The sequence below is a fragment of the Seriola lalandi genome, unplaced genomic scaffold (genome assembly GCF_002814215.2).
Source record: "Seriola lalandi dorsalis isolate HSWRI2012SDOR001 ecotype SW California unplaced genomic scaffold, Sedor1 jcf7180002054130, whole genome shotgun sequence".
Lineage (NCBI taxonomy): Eukaryota > Metazoa > Chordata > Actinopteri > Carangiformes > Carangidae > Seriola > Seriola lalandi.
Window position 1 is genome coordinate 3,747 of NW_019524683.1, and position 27,537 is coordinate 31,283.

The window sequence follows — 27,537 nt, forward strand, 5'->3', positions numbered from 1 at the left end:
TTTTGTGTAAGCACAAATTTATGCATCAGTATTTGTAACAAGCTCCTGTCTTTTGTCTGTCTTTTTTGGTTGCTTGCGACTAACTGCTTTTGAAATGATACCCATAATGGTTTTTGAGAGAAACATCCAGTCACAAAGCTTAAAATTCTTACATTTGCTGGAAAAATCCATCTGTATCTGTTAACTTGTGGCTGGATAAGATAAGGATCTGACTTTGTGGCTCTGACAGGAGTCCTGTCTATAGTACAGTGGGATAACCCAGAGCTGTGAGCTTAACACTTGCCAACTGAACAGCTTTAAACGTCTGGACTTTGAGGCACTAGCTACATTGATTTCTGCAGCTGTTTTCAAAGGGAAGCTCTTGGGTGAAAAGAATTTACGTTGTTTCTGTCTATGCGTAGCTTAGCTGTTTCAACTTCCAGTCTTCCGACATTTCACCAGAAGTTTCGTCTTCAGTGCAGATCGGAGGCTACAGTGAGTCGCTATCGAAAAGTGACGAGACGGGCTGGGGCTAGCTGGTTAGCATGCTAACTTCAACAGAAAAAAAGACGTGATAGAGACGAGAGTTAACATTGGCGTTGCTTTCCATAGCTGGAGACAGCTACTTGCTGAGTAAAGGAATGAACACACAACGTTTCTTCTAGACTGGTAAATTAACAGCTGTTAATGCTAACGCTAGCTATGAAACAATACCAAAACTTAGTTATACGACCTGACATGGCTGACATAACAAACAGAGGGAATACATCTGAAATATTATAAATCGTTGGAAAAAAGTGTAAATTATACTCCAAGTATAATTAACACTTCTGTTTTTGATGTGCTGTGAGAAATAATGTTGTGTCACTGTGATTATCATTATGGACTGAGACTTACTGGAAGAGATGTAGGTGACCCAGAGGGTGAGTGCATGCGGGACAATGGGGTGAAGGAATCTCAGAGTCAGGGTGCAGCCCTCCGTGTCGGGGCAAGGTGATGTCACATTAGTGTCGTAAAGGCTGAGCTCAGGACTCCACGCCTGGAGACTGGGATCACAGGGCTGCTCCACGTCAGGTGGGCCTGGCGTTAGGTGACATCACAGACAGATGCATGTTTGATTTAATGCATTGCAATGAGGGCTCCCAATTACCACATTCATTCCATAAACCTCAGGCATGGGACACAAATAATTACTACCATCAATCATAAACACTCATAATACTGATTCAGCCATAACCATGATAATGAACTGTGGTGACCTGCCAGAAGCTTTTACAAAACAGAGAAGAAAACCAGTTCAGTTAACAGCCTCGTTTAACGACTACTGTTGTTATGTTCAGCAAAGCCTTTAAATCCTAATCCGTCCAATGGGTGTACTATTTATCCAGCAGTAAAGAACTGTAGTTGGACTGTCCAACTAAACTAGTCCAACTATTTGCAGTGTAGAATAATGTCTTTGGGCTCTGTCTACTTGTAGAGTGCAGATGCAAATGCAAGAAAAAAAATTGGCAATTTTGGAGACCATAGGCACAAACTAGGTGCAACATGGAAGGAAGCCTGTATATGAGTATCAGCAGGTGGAGTTGGGATGAGATTTAATCAGGTCCAAATGATGGTCATGAGCTCCTCCCATCCCCTTTAAAAGATTTATTTGGCTGAATCCAAACACAGTCTCTGTCTACATTGACGGCTGGACTTTAAGACATGAGTGAAAACCTGTGTTACTGGCAAACAGGACAGCGCTGAAAATAAAAGGGCATGAATCACTTTCAAGCTTCAGGAAAAGAACTTTCCCTGTAAAGAATCTCCTTTGCCCATTAACACATACATACACACACACACATACAGCGGGGTCCAAAAGTCTTGGAAAGTAGTCTCAGACCACTTTCCAAGTGGACCACTGGGCTATTGGCTTGGTCTGAAGCACCGTCTGTCATTTGCACCGTGTGTGTTTGTACATGTTTTTTTCCACATGTGGGAATTTGTGCAAGGTAAACAGAGGCCGGCTGCTGAACTGAGCAGGTGAGAGGTAGAAGCTGTGTGAGGCAGTCCATCAGTAAAGTTTGTTTCAGATGTGGACAAATCTGTGAGTACATTTGTCAAAATATTTATCACGTATCACATGACTGGTTTTACTCTGACCTATTGAAGGCTATTAAAAGTTATTTTTGAGACCAGCTTCGTTACCGTAAACAATTACAATCCAACGCACGGCCCTTTGCTGCATGTCATCCCTTCTCTCTCTCACCCCCAGCTTTCCTGCCTCTCTCTCACCACTACTCTAATAAAGGTTTAAAAAATAAAGGGTAAAAAACTGACATATATATCTCTGCACTGGCCAACACTTATCAATATTTGAATGTAAAGGGAGACGCCACTGACTTTTGATCAAACCACACCCACACAGTCCTGATGAAGCCGATCAGCTGGGTTTTTGTCTTAATAAATTGTATCTTGGGGTGTTTTTTTTGCCGCATGTCTACACTTCTATTTAGTAGTGACTGACAAATAAACGAACAAAATTCCTAGTATTACTGTTAACAACTACCAGCAAACTCATTCTCATTCGTAAAACAGCGAGCAGAATGTTCCAGTTGAGAAAGTTACGAGTCGTGGGCCCTTACTTAAAGCATGGCCCACGTTCAAAAACAGCTTTAACACCATTACACCAGGCAAAATTAGTTGTTAATTGTTACAGTGTTAGTGAGTAGCGCAACGGAATCACATTAAGAGAGTGTTTTTATCAGCTGTGTCCAAGGTGAGAGTCAAATAAAATCAGTACGTTGACGAGGTGTTACATATTTCACACCCACTGCGATCGCCGTGTGGGGAGGATCACCAAACTGTAACAAAGACAAAGAAGACCAGGCGAGAGTGGCCTCTAAATAAATGAACCAGATCTATAAACTGTAGCCATTTTATTTAAGCTTCCTATATTTGCACCAATTGTCCATGTGGGGGGGATAAAAATGTATTCATGTAACTTTTATTCATGAAAAATTTCCAGTGGAGTCTTTGCTTTATCCTTAGAAACCACAGAGTATTAAGTTACTTTCTGTTGCATTTTAATGCTTTTATGAAAAAAAAGGTGCTGAATAAGAGTTATAGATAGATAGATAATAGATTCATACTTCTGCTGCAGCCACATCTCATTTCCTGCACAGGTATTATACATTTCCATCTTTCATCCATCAATCAGCTTAGAAATATGATACTAGATTTTCATGCAGGTATGGACTTTGCTACCTTTCATCCCCTCCGTCTGCACTCTGCAAACTGCAGAACAATGAACAACACAATTTACCTTTAAAAGCCTTCTTCTTTAAATGTTCTAATTTTTAAATTATAACCCACATTACTGCTTGATACAGCACATAAACCAATTTAATCCCTCTCAACAGGAGCGCAGACTCCTGTTTTCCCTCAGTCTGAAAACTGACTCAAACCAGTCAATGTTGGCACAAGCAATATTTTGAAGAGATGTACACGGACGACTTTGCCAACTATTCTAGCCAACAGTGTTTTGCCATTAAACTTATGTTTTGTGTTGCCAGCTATGATATCCACATTTAATTTGTCCAATTTCCCCTCTCCCGTTCCCCGCTGAAGGCGATATTGCCCATCTCCGCTGGCTGACAAAGTGACCCCGTGCATCAGTGTCTTCAGAAGTGGGAAAGAGTGAAAAGGGATCCAGGGAAGCCAGCAGACTGGCTGTCTCCTCAGCTATGTGCATACCACTGTTTAGAGTAAGACTGTAATTGACTCTTTATCATCATTATGATCCCGCAGCGAAAGAGAGGAAGCCGTAATCCCCCCTGTTCCTCCTCGCCGCTGGTTTTCAAAGCATAAATTCCAGCGGAGGATTTCCACATATTTGGGTAGAGTTTCCATTGAAGAAAAAGGAAAGTGTTGCTGTGTTTGTACATTCATTTGTTCTTTCTATGTGTATTTATCTTTCCGTCTTTTCTTCTTTCTTTCTCCTTGCTTTTATGTTTGCTTCCTTTTTCTTTTTCTTTTTTTTTCTTTCTCTCCCCTCACCCAACATGTCATGTCAGAGGAAACTGGGCTTCTCCAGACATTTTGATTGGAAAAACAAGGACCATACGCGTAAAGATGAAGTGTAATGTTTCAAAGTACAGTACTACAGGATACACTTTTTTTTTTGGCATTTTTGTTTATGACCGAGGTTCAGTGTTTGAACAGCACCCAAACATTACCCAGAGTAGACACATTGCCTAATAATCCTTGTTCTCGCTTTGGCTCAACCAGGCAGAGACAGAAAGAGGTCTGTAGCTGAGGGCAATTATCATTTAATGATTTTCTGCTTTTTCCTCTTCCAGGAGCCATTAGCCTTGCACGCACCTGAAATTTACAGGGAAGAGACGTGTGTGTGTGTGTGTGTGTGTGTGTGTGAGGTTGTGTGAGAGAGTGTGTTTGTGTGTGTGTTTGTATTTGGAGGAGGAGGAGGGGTTGGGGGGGATGTTGATCTGCTCTGTGGAAACAAGAGACAGAAGCAGAACTCAAGGACACAAACTCCAACCTGAAACCGCCACATTCCTGCCTTGTCAATAATTATTGACAAGGCAGGAATGTATCAGGGGAAGAAAACAACAGAGTCAACTGTAGATTTTAGGGAGGAAAGATGAGTAAAAACAACAATTTGCCTCCTCACCACAGATTTTTGTTTATTTATGTGACTAAATTCCACTAGTGAAGATCTAACTAAAAGTGTTGATAATTTAGCTGCGGCTTTACGAGCATCTCCAACAGTGTCTCGCATATTCACTTCAGTTTATATTCACACTGATGTGAAGAAGGCGGGGGGCACACAGTACGTATATGCACAAACACACACACACACACACACACACAGCATTTTTTCGACTGACCAACTGCCTCCTCCGGTGTCCAGTAGCCTGATGTGTCACAGATGCGAGGAGAGGTGGCCTCGTGGGCGTACTGGTGGAAAACGCCATCTTTCTCACAGTCTCCGCAGTTGACGGCAGACACATGGAGTGAGGAGCTACGACAATAGGAAGCAGAAACAGAAGGGCAACATGTTTCTGGCAATGTTGTCACTCACTGCAACTGCAATCATTTGTTAATCGTGAACTGCAGGAGTCTAATTGTTGCTTCAGATACATGTATCCCCGTCTTGCTCATGAGAACAACCATTAAAGCAGCCATAGGAGCAAATAATCATCATCATCTTGGTCGATAGTTAATGAGGAGGCAGGTGCAGACAACAGATAAAACTCGGTTTGTATTCCTTGAACAGATAAATAACTAAGATCAAGGATACCTTTGATAAAGTGGTCCTCTCATGGGTGGCAGCCAGTAGATAGAGACAGAATCTGGGCTCTGGTCAGTTACGATGGGGGCCAGAGGGATGGGGGCGGGTTGACGGTCCATTAGCCACTTCTGGTAGACCAAGTCGAGATAACAGTGCATCCGAGCCACTTGGTTGGGAGTGAAATGGTTTGTGCAGTTGTCATCTGAAACGTGTTAATCATCACAGATCAGGTTCAAGCACTAGTGTTCATCTAAATCAAGCACTAATCGCATGGTTAGAAATAAGGAGGTGAGACAGTAAAGATCCGTACATCAGGCAACATTCAGGTCTGACAGTTCAAGAGTTATTTTGAATAGAAATGCAGCTACATTCAGATATGAAAATAAGCTATTCCCTAATTGTCCTGGTTGAAAGAATGACAACAGTATGTGGATACATTCATATCTGAAATAATTGAATTCAACACTGTTTTGTGGGAAAAACTATTTCCATTATTATATGATGATCATTCTTTTAATGGTAAGTACATTATAATGCTGAGATGTTAGCTAATTGTTGCTAAAAGGAGCCGATTGTAGAAATAAATGTAGACGTCACAAAACAAATACAAAAAGTATTGCAAGTTATTTTTATATTTCAATGCGTGAATGAATCCATTAATTTAAAGCAGTTTCAACAGCCTTCGTGTAAGAAATGTGCTTTAGAAACAAACCATTTGTCTGAACTAGTGAATAAGTTGCTTTGGATTTGTGTGTCAAGAGTTAAAATACTTATAAATACTTATATACTATTATCACTATTCTAATAATCTGCAGTATACATTCTACAAGACCATGTAATTGGCTTCTTCTGTGCCCCAGAAATTATTTTTCAACATGTTACGTCTGCCGTTAATGAGTTGAGAATGTTCATCCACTGCACCTGTGTAACTCATGTAGTTGCTATAAGGTGTGTCCTGGTACGTGGTGACTCCACAGGTATCGTTCACAGCTCCAGGGTCGCGGCAGGCTTTAGATTTGGGTGTCGGGGCGGTGTCGGCACATAGGTCTCCTGTCTCCATGGACGGGGTGGTCTCCTGAAAGGACAGACAAATGAACACAGAAGAAGAGTGAAAAGCTCTATCCAGGTAGGCATGTCTACGTTTTACAGACGAACAGACGAAGAAGTACACAGACAACTCCCACTCATCTTTTGTATTTATACTGCATGTATATACTGGCCTGACAAAGACACTTATAAAAGTTACATTTGAGACGTTACGATCGATAAAAGAGAGCAATTAACAGCAGGTTCTACTTTTCTGTTCAGTAAATAAAGCTTCCTGTGAGGAAAAAAGATTTTAAATAGTCGTACCTGACATGGGTCATCGCAGGAGTCCCGCTCACTCACGCCTTTGAAGACATGATACAGGCCAAAGATGTGTCCCATCTCATGGATCATGGTGTTGTGGTGGCCCATTGTGCCAAAGTAGGCTGGGTTCAGCACCATCCCACCTGGCAGCAAGAAGAAACATTGATATGTTATTGTTACTGTGTTGTTTGGTTTGTTTTGTCAGTGTAACGTTAGACAGTAACTATATACCTCGGAGCTGCAAAGTGAGATAAAGTGAGTGTTTGTAACATTAGGCAAAGGTAAACTTGCTCTTCCTTTCAATAACACTTAGTACAGTGTCTCCTTCTTTGGTTGTACCACTCTAACAGGGTGTAATGATTTGGAAAACTGTCCTTCAGCAGGTGAACCAGTTAACTGCCCTCACCCTATAAAAAAATAACAATAAATAAAATAAAAAAAATTCATTTTGTACATTTTGTACAATAAAAAAATACAACTTTAATTAGAAAATTAAAGACTGAATAAAAAGCAATTTTGAAATCAGCTCTGGTTTGTGGGCGATGGTGAATGCCAACAAAAAAATGGCCTTTTAGTGGCGATACAGGTTTTCTGCAGCACGCTGATAATCACAGAATCAGGAACAGACATGACAGTTATTGGTTTTCTAATTAGAACCAGTGCGTTCAGTGGCGAAGACATTGAATAATGAAGACATTAAATATCGAGACACTAAACAACAGGGCTTCCAGAGTAGACCTGTCATCCACTAACTTGTTTTTAAACAGGCACAGATGCTGAGGAACGGAAACAAATGTCATGTGGGAGACATTCACTAGTGAACTGAAATCAGCACTTTAATTTGAAAATATAAAATCTACTCGGACAATATAACTGGTAGTCTTAAAGTAAAACTCTGTGTTTACATAAATTAATAGCCCATAAATCCACAGAACAATGACATATTAAATTATATGATGATTAGTTATTTTTCATTCTGAAGAAACACAACTCAAGATGTTGTTTTTTGCCAAAATGGAACAATAGCTCTTCAGGACAAACGCTCTGGCAGCCTTAGGCCAGGGTCCCTCCCTCTGCTGGACGCAACAAAACCAATGATGCCTCTGCCTGAGATGTCCAGTTCCTCCAGTGATGGCGTGCGTAAATACATTAACATTAAACTAACATGGTTTGGCAAAGAGCTGCTTCTCCTCTTTTCCATTAAAGCAGTCAGAAAACGCCAACGTTTCAAGGAGACATCTGCATAGAAAGTAATTTTAAAAACAGACACGGAGGTCAAAAGTAAGAGTGCAGCTGTTTAGCTTTGATTAAGCTGTGTAAGCATTTTCAAGTATTATTTCATGAATTTTTTTTTTTTTTTTTTTCAAACTAAATGTCCTTGGCAGACGGCTGAAATTAATTTGTGCTCGCTAATTTGGCATGTGTATTGTGGACATAAACCTTCACCTGGGTTTTGCTTATTAGGCTACAGCTAACAATTATTTTCATTGAATCAATCAGTTATGTATAAGTATTAAATTCCTTCCCATGAGAACTAAAGATAAGCAGAAAATACAGTGTAAAATGTACTTAAAATATGAATATGAATTACTAATATCAGCACAAATCAAATAATTGTCAGTTGTAAATTTGTTTGTTCGTCTATGGTGGATGAAACAAGATAAAACTTTCACTGTTGAATTTGCTGCTCTGTTGAATGTTATAATGTAATAGGGCCACTTGTGTGATCCAATGCAGTACAATGAAGATGTTTCTGTTGATCATACACAACAAATCACAGTTTGTTTAGTCGTGAGGACATGTGAACTCTTTCAGCAAGATAAAAGATTCTTTAAAAGATAAATGCTTCCTCTGGAGGTACGTCTACCCCATGTGTCTCCTACTTTTGAGTCCACTCACTGCTTTGTACTGGCACAAGGAGAAAAGTGCATAGCCCACATAAATAAAGAACAGCTGTCAAGTGGGCATGGGTGGCAACAGTGGTGCAGAGCCCACACTGCCATTTGTTTGTTTGGCTGTTGTTGGGTTGATTAGTCTTCTCCAGTGAAAGGGGGAAGTAATGATTGGAAGAGGAAAGAGGCAATGTGCCGGGGAGAATCTCTGCCAGCTTCAAATGCTCTCCCCATCTCATTTGGATACCGCCAAAGCAGACAACAAAGGATGGAGGGCAAAGACAGAGGAGAAGGTTTGGATGAAAAGAAAAAAAAGAGACACAGGATGAAAAACAGACAAGGAGGAAATTAGAAAGGGAAGAGTAAAAATTAGAAAATGTTACACAGACAGTGGAGACAGAAGCAACAAAGAGGTGTATGAGTAATATGCTGTAGCTTCATGTAAATCTGCTAACCTTGGTGGGTAAGAGCCTCCTTTGCCCACGGCCAAGTTGCAGCTCCTGCCAGCTCTTCACGCACTGAGTTGCTGGCAAAGAAAACATTGAGTGTGTCAGTGCCGCTCAGGTGTAGCTCCTCCTTTAGCTCTTTCACACTCATGTAGGCCCTGCAGAAATAGAAAGAGGAAAGAAAACTTTCAAACATCCGAACGCTCAAAATTTATCGTTTTCAATTTAGGCTAAGTAGTTGTTTACAGTTGGGAAAGAACATGAATATAAAGCAAAAGATGAATGGCATCAGCATCCATTAAAGCAAACCGAGCTGAAAAAGGTGAATCCAAAAGCAACTAATAGCAGCTATAAACTTTGAATAATGTGCCAAGTACACACATTAAACCTACTCTTTTGAGCTGAATGAGATACTGTCCTTGTTTCCTTAACAAATGAAGATGGTGGGCTAGTTGGAAAGTGTTCTGAAAATAAACCAACACATATACACCTGATATCTTGAGAGAGAATATATATATATATATATAAAAAGTAAAATGAGCTACATACATTCGTAACACACAGTGTAAGGTTATGCTACAATGTTTTAATGGTCACATTAAAACAGGTAAGTGAAATAATGAGCCAATTTCCTAAGAAATACATGTTGACTGTCTTACTAGAAGCTGCGTGGTTCAGAGGATATTTAGCCTAGCTTAGCACTGGTCGCAGAGGAAACAACTAGCTTAGTCTTAGGCTAGTTTAATCCAACAAATAAAAGGGTGAGAGAGACAAATATGGTTTTAAACAGCTCTAAAATTGTCTTACTCACATGTATCTTGTTAACTCGGAAGCTAGTAACCAATGCTACCATAAGTCACAGCTGTTGTTTTTTTTCCAGAGTCTGCTAACAAGGTGTGCAAAGCTAGCAAAGTCATAAAGAGACAGGAGTACTGTGTACGGTTTAAGCTGTTTGAGTTGTTTGACTTAAACCACGTTTGTAATTTAAGCGAAATACAGATATAAAGTGCAATGTGTTAATATTACAGCTTTGGAGGTAGACTAGTATTGGGCTGGCTAACTAGCATTAGAAAGGAGAATGCATCTAGAGTCTGTGCTAAGCTAGGCTAAAAACATCTTGGACCAATCTCTATTGTATGCAAAGAGATGAAATCATCTCCTCTAACCCAAGGCATGATGGCAAACAAGTGTGTTTTTCAAAATGGTAGCATATGCCTGTTAGCATGGAGACCGTTTCTGCTCAAGGTGCTATTATAAGTGGATTTAGGGACTCAGTGTGGGGCATCTTTAACAGTTTAACAGTTTGCTTCAATCCATCAACATCAGTTTCTTCCCTATAACGTCAGATCATAACTGTTTGAATTGGTCAGGGTACTTCAAACCACTGCCCCCTGTAGTTCACCACCCCCATTCCCCACCTCGTTCTCTCTCTGACTGTGATAAATTACCCTGGACGTACTTTGATGTGTGAAGCCGATTTTGTTTTTGCCTCGGCTGTGGTGATGTCACGTGTTATTGCTCTCCTTTGCTTTCATAGCTGGAAAGCTTTCGTACCTATCACCATTAGGGCCTACTGGTTCTGAGACCTTGCACTGGGGTCTCATCGACTGCCTGGTGCTCACACGCCAGACAGTTCAGGCTTTTAGCTGAGCCTCCCATGGTTTCTGGAACATCACAGCTGCTTAATGAAAACAAAACTGGCTGTCAGTGCATGTACCTCCATGCATCTGCCCTATGGTAATAAATATCAACACTGCCAAGTCTTACAATGGTGCATTAGTGTACTGTTAGGTCAAATCCGTTAATATTCATAAAAATACATGTTAAATGTTTGAATCATACATAATTTTGTTTGTGAAATCCGTCTTTCTTTCATCTTGCACAGGCAAAATATTGGATTTAAGTGTTTCTCAGTGATTATAACGTAATGGATTATTGTTTCATGTTGTATTTCTCAAGCAGGGAATTAAGGTTTTATGTGATTGATCAATTTCAGCTGTGGGACTAACTTTGTTAAAATTACTAAGCCATACTTTAATATTTACCTCAGATACTTCAAGTGTATTTGGATGATTTGTTTTATGTCTGCTTCTTAAAAAAAGACGTTAAAGTTTATGCTTTTGATCAAGCTCAGCTGTAGGGCTAAATTTATTAATATTACTTAACCATGCTTCAATCTTAAAAGGACTGAAAGTGCTTGTTTGTTTCCATCAGAAATATAATTCATATAATTGCTCATTAAAAAACTCTTCAGGTTTGGCTCAGTGCAGCTTATATTGTTCCAATAGCTTGAGGGAAAGACAGGTGAGCTTGTGACTATAAGATCTCGGCTTTCAGCTGGGGAAAATATAGATGGATGAAATAAGAAAGAAGTAATCCCCATCCGCTCATACACTTCTGTCAATGTACCATTAAGTGAGGCACTTTACCTCTAAATTGGTCCAAAGGTGTTGCTCATCAGCCAAGAGCTCTGCATGTGTGTAATCCTCCCCCTAATGCAATCCCTCCCTGAGTGCATGTGCAGTACTGTAAATAAGAATGTGTTTTCTCAGGCACTTTGCCTGACTAAATAAGGTTTAAGATTTAAGATGCTTCAGGGAAACCCTCTGCGTTACCGAAGCTGAGTTCAGCCGAGGCTGCGTGCAGTATCCATCACCCCGGGCTGTGCAATTACAAATGACAGAATGTTGACCACTAAAGAGTCGACTCTTTAACTTCAGAGAACGCCTCAGTGGAAGTCGAAAGCCAACCTGGCAAAAAATAAATGGCTCTACATGATCGAAGTGAAAACCCTGGGTATGAGTTGACGAAATTACCATTTGTGGGCAAGTCAAACACGGCGTGAATCAACAGCAGAGTCAGGACTAGCGCTGTCACCATGTAAAAGTGTAGATGTGTGTCCATTCTAAATATTATTGTTGACAAGTCAGTTACTTTGAACCTTTAAGAAGCAGAAGACAGACTAAAAATGTCACACCAAAAGCAGACAAATATTTTGACATATTATATGTGCCTTGCCTTTGTTCAATGTTATTTGCTGACATAAAGTGAATACAAAGCATGTATAATCCAAACAGTTGCTCCTCGGGTCGTGATGAATACAGTGCTAGCAGAAGATACAACCTCTCACAGATAATATGTTAAAAGTCACTTTTACTGCATGAGTGCAAAGCGCCTCATCGCAGCAGCACACAAGCACACACTGAGAACCAGCAGCCCCCAGCAGTCACGTTTGCACTGTTTGCATTTGTTTGCATTTGTTTGCATTCGTTTCAAATTTGGAGAGGCATGCGTCAGCCAGGTCATCGCATAGGCTGCAGTGGTCCATTCTCTATACCTCTCCCTTGAACAGCAATTGTCCAGTCATAATCTGGTAACTGTAAGTAAGTAATACAGGCCTGTCAAACTCCGACTTGCTCCGTTGAAGAAGAATGCATGAGGCCTGTAGTAAGAGCAATACTCACTATCTACAGTTTGGAGGGAGGTCTTTTTTTTTTCAACCTTTTGAAAACCAAAATCATAAGAGCAAAAATGTAATAATAAGACTCGTTGTGCAGGTAATTGACTAACAGAGGGTGAGGAAGTCTGTGTTCCTGTTTTTTGAAGTGAGCGAAATTCTAGTATTATTTTATTTATGTGTTAGCACTAATTAGCCGGTATCAGTGTCTGCGCTCGCCATACTTGGCTTGCTGGCTTAGCTCCATAACTAGCTAATTATCCAGCAAATGAATTAGCCTTGGGGCGGCCTTCGAGCAAGACTGCTGTTTATTTATTTCCATGAGGATGCTAACGTTTTTTCCTGAAGCATGTAGTGCCTCAGTCTTTTACTCCAATATTCTCAAGCGCATCTTTTAGACCCTTTTAGATTTTCATTTTAAAACAAGGCAGTTGGTAACATTAAAGTCAGTTGGAGACGTTATTTTCAACCAACTTACACTGGCTTGAGTAGTTAGCTAGCTACAGCTGATAAAATCTGCTATTAACAGATATCGTTTCAGTTAGCAAAATCAATGGTCGAATGGTCGAATCAAGAAAAAGCTTTTGAGCAGAGTATCTGCAACCCTTGCTGTTGTAAATTGTGTATGTGGCGTGCGAGAACAGAAAGCTGAGATGAAGGCTGGCAACATCAACGAATCAGCTGTGAGGAAGGACTGAATCAACAATCCTGGTCTGATGTACTGTAGACCTGCATTCACCATTCGGGGGAACATTGCAGTACCTGTTTTTTATTAGTAAATAAAACACAATACAACTTGAGCTGGATAAAACTTAATCTAAAACAACAACATCATGCATGAGATACACATGCACGTAAAGCTTCAAACAAGTCCAGAACAGGATTGTTCTTTCAGGGGAGTTGCCTGGAGCTATTTCCACAGAAGTGCATCGTCCAGGATTTGCTAACCAAAAAATGTTAGCAAATCCTGGACATGTGTCTCAGCATAAGTGGACATGATGTCCCACACTACCCCATCACTCCCTATCCACCCTAGCCTCTCTCCCTCTGTCCGTCTTTCCCCTCTGCACTTCCTTTTCTTTATTGTGCTGCCAGAATCTGCAGTGTACCTGCCCATCGCTCTAGAACTGGCTCTTCACAACAGATTTTTTGTCGTGACAGCAGCTGGCTTCAAAAAACCTCTGGCCCTGTACTGGCCAGCAGCAGCTGCACACGTATAGGGTCCCAAAATCAGAATACCTGGCCAAGAGCTTAGAGAGAATAGGGAGGGGGGATATCAAAAACCCAGATCCCAAACATAAAAATGGTTCAGTGCTCCACAAATGCCAGCAAAATGTCATCCTCAAATTAATTCTCTCCCTGCCTGAGAGAGTTGCAAGTCGGGGATCCAGGGACACGCACACATGAACACAGGCATGTCGAAGCACTCACACACATAAGCATTTTCAACAAGCTGGGGTCAGGACCTTTCCAGAGGACCTACACTACTGTTCGTCCGTCGGGCCCAGTTTTTACGACACTCTGGTCCCCTGTGTGTTGGCTGTTAATGTTGTTTTCAAATGAAGGGGCAGTAGCTTATAGACAGGAACTCTGGCAAGATTCACTGCAAGGGTTACATCACTGCGTAAAAGCACACACATACTGTGACTTTTAAGTTTAACTTTCAAAACCCGAACATCAGACGCCTTTATTTATGAAAGTCTCCTGCAAAAAAAAAAACAAAAAGAAACTTCTGCACAGGACCAGATCGAATCCAGAGCCATGATTTATAAAACCACCAACAAATCAGGACATTACATCAATGTCGCCAACTCTTTGACATATATCAAACTAAATCGTATTCCAGTTCTTACCCAAAGGTAAGTGTTGGCGGATATATTTTCATTTGTTCTTTGAACTATTCTTTTGCAATAACCATCGAATTAAATCACGCAGCATTTGATATATTTAAGAATAACAGCGTTTGTTGTTGAGTTTGTGCAAAACAACAGGACGGATTGCTGCTGTCCAACTTTTGTCATTAGTGTCCATCTCTTCACTGTAGAGTCTATAGCGTAGGATGAGACAGGAAACATCTGACTCTAACAACTACCGAACCAAACCTTTTTCCTGTTTGTCTTCCCTCATGACAGGACAACATAAATTAACCTTTACTCATGACACAGGTGAAGAAGCCCCTCCACGAGCCAAAACGATGAGACCACCCACATGCAAGCCAGCATTTAATGTTTTTTTACCTTTACCTAATTTCAACCATGTTCTTTTCCAGCAGAAGCTTGTTGCACATTCACACAGCTGCACAAATTCAAACCTGGGAGCTCCACAACAACAGCCTCCTTCTGTTAGCCACTGGGAGCTGTCCAGTTAAACTCGTCCTCTTCTCACTGAACATGTTGCAGGTTAAGTGCCTTCCTCAAGGGCACATCGTGTTTTTGGGTAAAAGGAAAGTGAAGACGCAACAACAACTCCAGGTTGCTCCTTTGCTTTCCGGGAACCAGATTTGGTAGCCTGGCGGTCGAAACCATTATTAAATAACCTTTAGGCGACTGCTGCCTAAGCTAAAAGTACAAAGGAAGCTAGGAATTAGAGGTGACTGGCGCCCGTCTTACACCCTCCCTTTCCCATTTTCTCTCAAGAGAGCGACCATGTGTTTGGGCGCTACCATACTACATAGTGGAAATAAAAGCTTGCTCTGGAAATGGTATGTCATTTTGAAGAATAGCTATGCTACCCAAATGCTCCTGGAAAACGTAGTTACCATATTTCCTCAAATAGTGGCCGTTACCTTTAGTTACCTCAACTGCAGAAGGTAACAGGCCTTTATTTAAGGGATGGGCTTTTATTAGAGGCAGGTCTATATTGCTACTCCCCTACACTGCAAACATGATAGCAATATTTAGTAAAATGAAGTTTAAGTGTGTAAGTGCATATGTATGACACATTTATGGTGTTGAGGTCTACGAGTTTGTACAATTTGGTACAAATCCAGATAATAAAATGCTGATTCCACATTACACACAGACTTGTACTTATTATTAAGTAACAGTGCATATAGCACAGCAGTGTTCAGGAATGCTTCCATCAGTATTTCATTCAACTGCTGTAGAGCTGTATGAATTGTATAATGCTAATGTCATCGTTTCACAGATCAGGTAATAAAACCATAGCTGTCTCATGTACGGATTAAAGACAATAAATAATAATAATTATTATTATTATTATTATTATTATTATAGTAATAATAATGAAGGACTTCTCCATCAAAATGTATTCCTATCAGTGCAGAAGGCTTTGAAACTTCTTTTATACCGTTGTGGATTTCAACTCTATTTATTTAAGCCATTGCCAATCATAACACTTACAGAAATATGTGGAGCAGTTTATTATCAAAATGTCTGTTAATTAAGATGCAGAGCTGCAGTACATCATTAATAATACACCCACTAAGTCATCCAGAGACATTAAGATGGAAATTTCAACTTAAGTTACAAGGTTGTGACTGAAGCGCAAGGAGTTGTAATAACAAATCTTGTATATTAGTAGAGATCCATTTGCCCAAGTATAAATGGAAAAAAAACATCAATCCTACTGTTTTAAAAAACATTAATACATCCTTGTGTTAAGCTGTCACAGCCTGTCAGCTCCAGACATCAAGTGTTAAATCTGTCACTTTAAAAAACAGCTCCAACTCCCATGTTCTGTTTTCCAGTGTAAAGCTTGTGGTTACAATTTGGATTAAAGATCGAGTCTTTAAGAAGCTGGGCCCGACGACCTCATGGCAAGACTTCATGCAAGCTATTTGGAACTCTGCGTGAGCCTGTCTGTCAGACTAAATGGAAGGCAGCGGGCTGCCGCTTGAGTTGTTTAGTAAAAATAAGTGTGTACTTTGGCCTGTTAACCCACCATCCAGACTTCACAGAGCTCTCTCTAAAACCACTGGGGAAAGTGAGAGTACCAATTTGTACATGTAGCATGTTGAGCTGTTCACTGCACAGCCCTGCTGAAGCACTGCAGCGTGCTACGACAGATTTTGTGGCCATTTATGCCCCGAGACTTCTTGCTTAAGGAGAAACATGTTGTTCTCACTGTCTTAAAACTAAATCCCCCTGGTACTTCCTCCATTATAGCTCTGTAATGTAGCCTTTCATTTTCTCCTGCTTCATCAATACAAACTGATATATAGGCTATTCAGTAAAATGTCTGTAACCAGCAACAACCTCCACCTGAAAACAAATTCATTCATTCCTAATGCAACCTCAACTGTTATTCGGTAAACAGCACGAATTTAATCAGCGCAACTAGAATCACCACCTCGTGGTTGTACGCCTCTGCCAACCAGCTAAGCTGCAAGAAATATGGTCTCAATCTCTCCTTACTGAGTTACAGCATTGAATAATGGCCGGAAGTGCTTTAATCAGAACATTATGATGTCACAGTGAAATTGACCTTTGACCTTTTGGATACAAAATGTCATCACTTCATCATTTTATCCTATTAGACCTAGTGTTAAACTGTGTCATAATGATAGTATGAATTTATGAAAAAAATATGAGTGTATTAATGTGAGTTATGGTCAAAAAACATGTTTTGGGAGGTCACAGTGACCTTGACCTTTGACCTTTAACCACCAAAGTCTAATCAGTTCATCCTTGAGTCCAAGTGAATGTTTGTGCCAAATCTGAAGAAATTCCTTCAAGGCAGCCTTGAGACATCACAACCAAGAGGCCAAAACCATGTTTTGTGAGGTCACGGTGACCTTGACCTTTGACCTTGACCATCCTTGAGTCCAAATGAGACATTTATGCGAAATTCGAAGAGATTCCCCTGAGGAGTTCCCAAGATGTTGCGTCGACAAGGCCGAGTCGTTACTGAGATGGTGGCGTTCACGAGAATGGACGGACGGACGGACGAACAACCCGAAAAACATTGTAACAACTTAGTAATCATCAATTCCAGTCAAGCTAGCGTTACTGAAACTGAACACTTCCTGTCAAAAAGTTGCAGCTCAATAGGCGTAATCCCTCCACTTCCTGACGGGCTTTCAAAGTGAGAAATTTACACTAAGTGTTAAGTTTCATTCACAGCTCCTTAACGGCGATCCAAAAAAAAAAAACTACACTTTGGAGGCGATCGGAAATAACAAGCGACTGAAATCAGTATTTCTGTTAAAAAGAGAAAGTCAGAGCAGCATAGTGATGAGAGTGATCTCACATCTGACTGTTCACACTTCACCTGTCAGGGGACTCGGGATCGAAGCAGGTCTTGAGGACGTCAGTGATCTCTGGGTCACAGCAGTCTCCGTCATCGTAGTCGTAGTGTATGCTGTTGCACTCCATGTTACAAACCCCATCCTGTCTCTTCCAGTTGTAGCAGGGCCCCAGTCGGAGGCAGTCCCCCCCGTCGTGGCCCGTTCTTGGATGGTCGCACTCGGGGTCACATTGGCGATTCCCAATCTTTCCAATTCGGCAGTTGCTGAGGATAAACCTCTGTTGGAGGCTGGAGTTTCTGACAGTGTGCACGCTCAGATCCAGGGTGATGTTGTAGGGGCGAAAGGCCTCAGTCAGAGCCTGGTGCTGGAGTTCGATCTGGGCTTGCGACACGGTGGGGTTTCGGCCGTCGTCTTTGGAGAGGTTGACGATCCGGTAGCGAACTCGCTTGGGGGCACGGAGCTGCCAGTTGTTGTTGTAGCCTAAGATGATGTCGGTGTTGTCGCAGGGTGTCAGGCCGCAGGGTGGCGGCAGGAATGAGGAGACAAGTTCTTCTTCAGGGACAGGAGTGGTGATGATGGTCGGATGGAGGCCAACTTTATGAGGCATCCACTGTTGTTCCACCTACAAGCACAGTCCATCAATATTTCAGTTAACTTTAATACCATTTCCAATCGCTTTCAATACAGAACAATTAAATAACTAATGCTGACGAAGACCAAAATAAAATCATCTTAATTCATACCAGTATAACAGCTGAGAGGAGCTTATTTAAAGATTGTATAATAGACAGGGTAGAAACTAGACAGTTACATTAGTGAAGTCAGCCCACATCGCCAGGACCGGCTCACTCTTGTCGATTTGAAGTGGTCGCTTCAGCAGGTCCTCATGAGAGCGGGCGTAGCCCCACAAAACCACACCCCCTATATGGCCCCTGAAACTGGGTCCCTGATCTGATTGGTTACTGCCGAGGAAGAGGGTCCTGCAGGTCCTCATGTAGGGACTGTACAGATTCCCTGACTGGAGATTGCTTTCTCCCACCTGAGAGGAAAAGCAAGAGAGGAAATGTCACGTGAGGAGACGAAGGGGCAGAAAACAAATATCTCTTCATTTCATTATGTTGTGAAAATAATCAACGACTAATGGTCTGATCAAAGACAATTTCCTAATTTCATGAGACTTTTTTAAAGGAACATCTTAGCGTTAAGCTACTCGGGGTTTACAGCTGTCAGTCTGGCCATTTGAAGTCATGGCTGTCAACACTGCAATAGCCTTCAAATCATCAGTAGTTCTGTGCTCCATCAAAACACATGAAATCCAGCTGCTTCTGATGACGCATTAATGATGGATTGTTCATAGGTGCTTAAGTTCAAACACCAGATCTGTTCCTCCAAAACTGCATATTGATAAGCCAATGAGAAACTACCGTTGGCTCTCACTGTTCTACAACCCTTAACTGTGAACAGGCATTAATAAAATTTGATACTGAAGCAAGGAGCAGTATCATTAAGGTATTAAAGGTCATTCTAGACCTTTAGTAGTTTGACACAGCAGATTTTTCCTTTATTACATTTACAGTCTATAGTAAATGGAGTTTGCTCAATTGTCATGATGAAAGAATCTCTGTAACTATAATGATTTAAAGGTCCTGTATTGTATAAATTGAGATTTCCATGTTTAGTTTGATTATAGATCAGGTCTAGGTTCTATATTAATACTGTGAAAGTATCAAAGCCTCAGTCCACAGAGAAATGCACACAGCCTGTATTCAGAAACTGAGCCTTAAAACCAGCCGTCAGGACTTCTGGAACTTTGTGATGTCACCGCTCTCAGCCATGCTCAGCCAATCAGAAGAGCGGCCCAGAGCCTCCTCTCTTCTGATTGGCTCACTGACCTGTTGTTACCAGAGCTCCAGAGAGTAACCTGAGAGAGGAGATGTGAAACTACACTGAGATGGATTTTTTCTTATGGAAATCAACACTTCAGAATAAAAGTGTAAAATATGGGAAAATAAAGAAAAATACAAAAAAGGAAAGAAAAAATAATATATTATTTATGTTCTTTAAAGTTCAGTGTGGGAGCCTCTACTGTGTTGGGATGTCATTTACAGTTGGCAAATCTCTCCTCTCCTCTGCTGATGCTGTTGGCATTGAAGCTAGTCCTGAGAGCGCTAGCAGCATCCCTGCCCTTGGAAATAGATGAAGACCTTGCGAACTATCAGTGTATTTACAGAAATCAAGAAGCTAAAAGTGAAGCAGACGTAAATGAACATCCCCAACCGAGGTTCAACCATGCACCAAAACCACACACCTTAGCTCCATCAACATACAGGGTCATGTTGTGGCCGTTGTAAGTGGCCATCAGGTGAGTCCAGGCACCGGCGCGGTATCGGTGGTGGCTATAGACAGTGGTAGATTTTATGGCTCGGTCCGTCCGAAGCGTGAAGTAGAACCTTGCGTCTTTGGTACCGTCTGGTTCCACGGTGCGAATACCTACAGACCAGCCCTTCTCACTCAGTGAATGGGAACAGTTGTCAAATACACCTACGGCATGGGGGGTGGGGGGTGGATGGGGAAAAGTCAAATAAATTATTTAAAAAGGAAAACTTGTGGAAAAACATGCAACTTTTCTATTGCTGAGTCAAAGGACAGCACATGTACAAATGGGCTTCACCCTTAGGAAAATGAATAAATAAACACACTAACAAGTATTCTGTCCAAGTGATTGCAGTTCTGTGGACATAGGAGGACTGAGAGAGAGAGAGAGAGAGACAGAGAGACAGAGAGACAGAGAGAGAGGTGCAGATAGAGAGTGTAAGACAGACACAGAGAATAGACAGAGCCAGAAACAGCAGGAGAGAACAGAGAGGGGAAGAAGGACGGAGGTATTTCACTCAGCCAAGGCAAGGCCGTGATGTTTCCATCTGCTGTTGCAACAGACACACACACACAGATCCACATCTGCAGCCCAGATGTCTAACACTGGGACAGCGAGGGGTCAGGGAAACCCTTCACCCTCCTCGACGCAGTACGTGTGTGCATGTGTATATGTTTACTCGCGTATATGTGCATGTGTGTGTAAAGTGGGCACCTGCAGCAAAATATCCCCAAGGATATTTTTAGGATGCGAGCCAGTTTTATGGTTAAGCATTTAATTCAGTTAAAGAAAGTGGCAGTAAAAAAAAAGGCTATAAAACAGTATAAGCAGTATAATCAAGTGAAATAAATTATACTGTATATATCGCCCATTGTACTACCACATGTGATTGGTCATGGTGACAGGAAACAACAAGGTTTATGGGAAATGTGGTCTTCTTGTTGTGAGACATTTGCACTAACCCACATAAGATTAATGCAATCAGTCATCTCCACCATGGCATGATTTGTTCACCCATAATTATAATATTGAGTCGAATTGGATACTGAGGTTTTAAAGCTGCATTTACGGCCACTCAACTAGCACACACAACTAGCCAAAAAACACAACGCTGACATAAGGGAGTGACGTATTTTTGGAGGACAACCTCGGAAGTTAGTGTCACCCTGGTTCCCTCAACACATACCCAATGGGAAATAAGCAAAATTTTACGATACGTGAACAAATGAACACATGAACCGCCACTTGCCTCCGCCAACCAGTCAAGTTGGAGGAAATATAATCACAATCTCTCTTCCTGAGTTAACGGCTTGAATAACGGCCAGAGGTTTTTTTGCAGCACATTATGACGTCACAGTGGACCTTTGTCCACTTGGATACAAAAGTGTCAGCACTTCACTGTTTTATCCTATTAGATATTGGTGTTAAATTGTGTCATTATTTGCGTATGAATTCATGAGTCATGGACAAAAACATCTTTGTGAGGTCAAATTCTTATCACTTCATCTTCGAGTCCAATAAGTGAATGTTTGTGCCAGATGTAATTAAAGTCCCTCCGGGTGCTCCTGATAGATCGCATTCACGAGAACGTGAGGTCACAGTAACCTGACCTTTCACCTTTGTCCACCAAAATCTAATCAGTTCATCGTTGAGTCCAAGTGAATGTTTGTGCAAGATCTGAAGAAATTCCCTCAAGGCGGAGAAACTTTTTTAACCTCTTGCCTAAATCTGAAAATCAATTCCAGTGTTCAGACCCACGTCATTTACTCTCCTGGCATGTGTGGCCCTGTCCACACTGGAGCGCCTCTTCAAACCTGTTTTCAACTTTTTTATTTATTTATTTTTTTCCAACATTTTATTGCTGACAAATATTTGAACCGTCTATATTTTTGCACTCTGGTTGAATTTTGCCAGAGTCACACCAATATACTGGTTCATTATTTTCAGCATATACTAACAAATAACACATTAGTATTGCCATGAATGTAGGCCAAATGCAGTAAAGTAATCAAAATACATAATAAATCCCATAATAATGCAGCACTTAAGGAAATGTAGGAGCAGTGTCATCTACTACATTGTTCGTCCAGCAGCCACTATCTGTACTCTGCTGTTTAATTCTGCAGCACATGGTCAAATGTAGAAACACACGGATCTATAGGATCATCATTGATCATTAGGAGTCAAACTAATGTCAATGTCATGTTTAAACAGAAACAATGGGGGAGTTTGTTTTTCACTGTATTTTGTCGGATTCCTTCAGGACACTACAAAGAGAAGGGGCCTGGGCCACAAAGTGCCGCCCTCACATAAGGAAGCAATGAGGGGGGGAAAAAAAGTAATGTAAGTAAGTAATGGAGTCGGATCTTTGATCAGAGTAAATGTGAGCAGACGTAACAGTTTGCGGTCTCCCTCACTATCTGGGCAGCTGCGGTGCTTCACCATAGCCTTTTTTTTTTTATCCTCTTCATTTGGTTTGATGTCCTCTACGTGTTGTTCTGTCAAATGTGCAGCTTTTCAAACACAACAAACAAACAAACAAAAAAAAAAGCAGCGATGTTGATCATGAGAAGAGCCGGGTTTAATGAAGGTTTCATGAGATCAATGCGTCTGCATGCCTCTGCTCAAAATCAATGGAAACCCACAGACTAAGCTAAGTATGAGGAGAGAGACTGAATGAAACACACCCTGGGAATTTTCACAGTTATGTAACCAACCAATTTAGGCAGAGTCTGTGTCCTGAATGAAAATACCATTCAATTTGTTGTGACAAAAAAAATGGCGTTAAGTGTTATTGTCATCTGATACCTCAATATAGATTATTGTGGAAGTTATTGGCTCAGTCTAAACACTCGTGAGGCTGCAATTACCTCTATTTTTCACCTGGCGAGGGTCTTTAAAGGAGTAGTGTTTTGTTTAACCATCGTCATTACCATTAATAATGCTGAAATAATAATAAACATCTTCATCATAACCAGCCTGGAAGTTTTACTGTAGCTAATGTGGCGTCTATTGTCTTCCTTTTATAGGAAGTATACGCCATCGTCCCCAGGTGTCGTCCACTGTATCAGCAATGACCCAGTATCATCCAACACATTGACCTGGCTGATTTATCAGTCCGGCTCTACTCTGAAGCCACGTCTTGCACTCGACCTGCATGAACACTATGTTGTCGGTGGTAGTTGATGATTGTCTGACTATCAGTAACTTTAGGGACGCAGAGATAATTTCCCAGAGCCCAATGTGACGTCCTCAAATTTCTTGTTTTCCCCCCTGCAGTCTAACACCTGCACATACCGAGTTTAGAGTCAATCAAAAAACTGAGCAAGGTAGAAAGTTCTAACATTTAAGAATCTGAAAAGAAGAAAACATTAGATAATTTTGCTTAATAAAGTCGACTAAACAGTTAATTATCTCATCATAATCTTTCATTGTGATCTGTGTCATGACTGTCACCATGTCTGCAACAGAGTAAACCCTGGATACATCCTGTCTGAGCTTTTTGCCGTGGAAACCAGCCTCCTGGGACCGGTATCTTTAACAAGAGAGTGTCACACAGCACAGGAGACTGCTGTTAAAGGGTAAACCCAAATGTACTTAGGTTAGTAGATGACACACTCACACAGCAGAGCAAAGAACACGGGATAGTGAGCAGGCAGACAGAGTTAAAGTAAAGAAGTTGGAGACTCACTGGCCACAGAGCGAGAGTCTAACTGGGGCTGTGTATAGGCAGATACAGTATGTCAACCAACAGGAGGATCATATGAATTATCCTGAAACAGATAATTGGAAAAGCAGGATGAGCAGGCGGAGGACCAAGCAAAGAGTTTGTGACTAGTAAGAGACTTCAGATCCACAGATTAGGTCAGTGAGACTGGAGAAAAAAGATGTATTCCCCTACTACTGCCATGCTGTCACTTTGCAAGGAGTCAACACTCAGTATGGCCCTGAGGCTGTGGTGACTGCTCCCTGGGGGGGGGGGGACACTTTCAGGGAGATGGCATTGATGCAGACATGATCAGTTAACACCCACCTGCTATGACTGCTGGGTTGCTCTGCCCTCCTTCGGGCTTCACCCACAGCTCCAGGCTGAACTTGTCTCTCGGCAGCTCCACCCTTGCAGCCGGCTTCATCTTCAGCTGCTCCCGACGCCCGCTGAAGTACAGGGCGGTCATCCATGAGGGGGGCACCCGAGGCGGTGGGCTCCCCCACGGAGAAGAGCTGCCGACGGGCAGGCTCGCCGGCGGATCCGCCTCTTCCACCTCCCCAGAGAAGTCCACGGCACCGTCCTCCACAGTCCCGGTCGAGGGCTGCCGGTGTCCATCTCCCTGGTGCAGTCCGTAGAGAACCCGGAGCCCCCTGGAATCTGTCGAGCTGTCGGGGAAAACTTTCTCCCGACTGGACTTGCCGTCCTCCTCGTATGGTAACGTTGCGTCGACGCTACGAGCAAGTCTGGAGCGGGCGCCGCTTAACGACTGCGTGTGGCCCGAGGAGGAGGCGCTCTGCCCGGCGTCTTTAAGCGGAGACGTCCCGGGCAGCTGTGTGGCGTCTGCACTCACACCGTTTCGCTCTCTCCCGTCGTTCGCGGAGCGTTTCTCATACAGCCGCTCGGTCAACGTAACATATCCGTCCTCCGCTCCCACCGTCACATCCTCTGTGTCGCCCCAGCCTCCCTTCTCCTCAACCCGGTGCACCCCGGTGTCACCCCTACACCCTCCTGCACAAACCACAGGAGCGCTCTTAACAGTGTACAGCTCTCTGAGGCTCGTGTGCGTCCTCGGACGGGCCGCTGGAGGGCGGTGTTGGGACGGTGAGAGAGAGCGGGGCTGCCGTCGGGACCTCCAGACGCCGGAGACGGTGCAGGGTTCACCTGCTAGCCTGGAGAGCTCACGGTCTGCCCGCCGGGCCATGGCGCGTTTGTACCGGCTAAGTGCATCGGAGCGAACCGGGTTGAGCAGCCACGTGTTAGTAATGAGGACGAGGAAGATAGCCAGTAGTCTGATCAACAACATTTTCTCAGGTTAGGGAAGGTAGCCTTCTTTACAGGGGTGTTTTGTTGTTGTTGTTGTTGTTGTTGTTGTTGTTGTTGTTGTTGTTGTTGTTGTTGAGAATAAAGGGGGGAGATTTGAGCTATTAAAAGTCAGCACCTGGTTTCTAAGTCAGCAGCAATAGGTCTCACACCAGACTGTGATTATTAGATTAATTTGCGCACATTTCCCCAGCAATAAAGAAAATTAACATATTTAAGTAAACAAATTAGGAGAGTAATCTAATATAAAGTATCAGTGCATTCCAAAGGGATCAAACTAATAAAGAGAACGTCACATTCAATGTTTTTCACGTGGACTTATTGCGCGTTGAGGTTCTTGGTCTATATTTGGTATTTAATTTTTTTTTTTTTTTTTTGAATTAACACTCCTGAAGAATCTCAGGAAACATTCAGACCTTCAGCTAAGTTAACCTAAATCCTTTGTTGGCGCAGCTGCAGTGGCTCTCCACTCTCTTGCACTTTGCGCGGACCTTTAGAAGCGAAGCTTTGCGTCTTTTCCATTCATGTTTACTGTCTGCGAAATATCTGCAGCCTCTGGCACTTTGTTTCTGGTACAGGTAGAAGAAGAAAAAAAAAAATACTGTCTGTCTTTCAGTAGGCTGAGCCCATGAGGTAAAGAAACAAATTTAAAAACGTCACCAGGCTGATTTTAATTTTTTTTTTTTTTAAATCATAAGAAACAGACTTATTTTAGAAACTGAGAAAAAATTTGGACGCAGTTTCCTTTGTTTTGAATTTGCATGAATAAATCAGATTTCACTCCATACTGACTTTGCACCAGGCCTCTTATGTCTTTTTACCTGACCATTGCGGCATCATTTATGCGTCTTGTTCCAAAATATGGCTGCAAGGTGAATCAGAGTAATAAAAAAAAAAATCAACTCCAGAGGCAAAATGAAGTGCAGTGCAAAGTGCCAGCTCTGAAACAGTTGCCCTACTTGTTGAGCAGAAGCTTTCAGATAAATCTTTGAGAAAGAATTGAAAAAATTTTAGTCCATTAAATCATGGTTCGGCATCTGCGCGTCAGCTCCTCCTGGTATTGTTGTGCGTCTGTGAGCGCTTCAGAGAGTGACTTGCTGCTCCTCTGCACCGGTCCATGCAGTAGTTGTAATATCCTCCTCCATTCACTCCTCCATCTCTCTCTCTCTCTCTCTCTCTCACTCACTCTCTCTCTTTCTCTCTCTCTCTCTCTCTCTCTCTCTCTGTCGCTTCTCCCGAGTCCAAAGGTTTTTTTGGGGTTTTTTTTTTAATCAGGGAGCCCCTGCCCGCCCTGACATCACCGGTAGGGGAAGTGTGGTGGTGTTGGAGGTTCGGGTGGGGGGAGTGGGGCTGGTGGGGAGGGAGGGGGCGGGAGGCACAGTTTATTTACGTATTTATTTTTCTTCTCCTTACCTCATTCGACCATCCTCTCATCTTGGTGGGTATTCAGATTCTTTACTTAAGTTAAAGTAAGTGCACAAGCCCCCGTGCCAAGGAAAAGTCTGGCATTCAAAATGTTATCATCAGCAGAATGAGGTGGTGGGATCCACATGGTACACAGTCTACTGTATGTCAATATAAATCTGAGGTACTTGTACTTCCTGTGAGTATTTCCTCTGCGGAAATGATGCACTTTTTAACTCCATAACATTTACTGACAGGCTCCAGTTACCAGTTACATTACCGATGAGTTACTCTACAGATTGATCAAAAACAAATCATCCAGTGAGCCTGTGGAATATCATGCAACCTTATAGGTCAAATTATAAAACAAAATGACCCGTTTCACAGTAAATGAAATAGTTCAAATGAACTCCACCTCACCTACAACCGTGCAGCACTACATACACATGAATGAGTAATAAGAACTCAATGACATACATTCACAGGGGGCCATTTTTTGTGAACCACCATTGGCAAAATGTTGTACAGCAAAACTGCACATATAATATTGTAAATATATTGTAATGCACTTTATTGCTGATACTTTTATATGCAACATTTCCCAGTGTTGATGCAGTTATGTTGTATATGCGTTGGTTTATTTTAGGAGCTCGTCATTGGTTTTGTGTGTAAAACCTTCATTTGCAAAGGAACCTGTCCTCAGATTGGGTATAAAAATATTTTATATTTATAAAATATTAAATATTTTCTTATTTAATAGGATGGAGTAGAAGTATGAAGTAACATATACTATTATTATTAATTACACGTAAGTACAGTATAGTAAATAAACTAGTAGCCTAACATAAGTGTGTTTGATCTCTACCTTGCTTCCCCTCCCCTCTCTCTCTCTCTCTCTCTCTCTCTCTCTCTCTCTCACACACGCACAATCCAAAGTGAAGGAGGTGAGGTTTGAGTAACCCTCTCCCTCCCTCTCCCCTTTCCTCCTTTTCTTTTCCTCTTACTCCCTCCCTCTCTCCCTCCCTCCCTCCCTCTCTCCCTCCCTCTTGTCTTGATCTACCTATCTCGCTCTCGCTCATGCTCTGGCTCTCTTCAGTGGTACAG

The 27,537-nt window shown here is 42.0% G+C and overlaps 1 protein-coding gene across 1 annotated transcript; it reads right to left on the reverse strand.

Annotated features, from left to right (window-relative positions):
* Positions 1-876: 876 nt before the first annotated feature.
* Positions 877-26,098, reverse strand: LOC111652965 (pappalysin-2-like; the record flags this gene model as incomplete). The annotated part of the gene is made up of 10 exons (XM_023403385.2): positions 24,034-26,098; positions 19,935-20,167; positions 18,438-18,665; positions 17,650-18,248; positions 8,970-9,118; positions 6,626-6,765; positions 6,194-6,347; positions 5,282-5,474; positions 4,869-5,002; positions 877-1,059 (listed from the first exon to the last, which is right to left on the reverse strand). Coding segments are annotated over exons 1-10 (2,992 nt in total), but the record flags the coding sequence as incomplete, so codon positions are not given.
* Between the last annotated feature and the right edge of the window lie 1,439 nt (positions 26,099-27,537).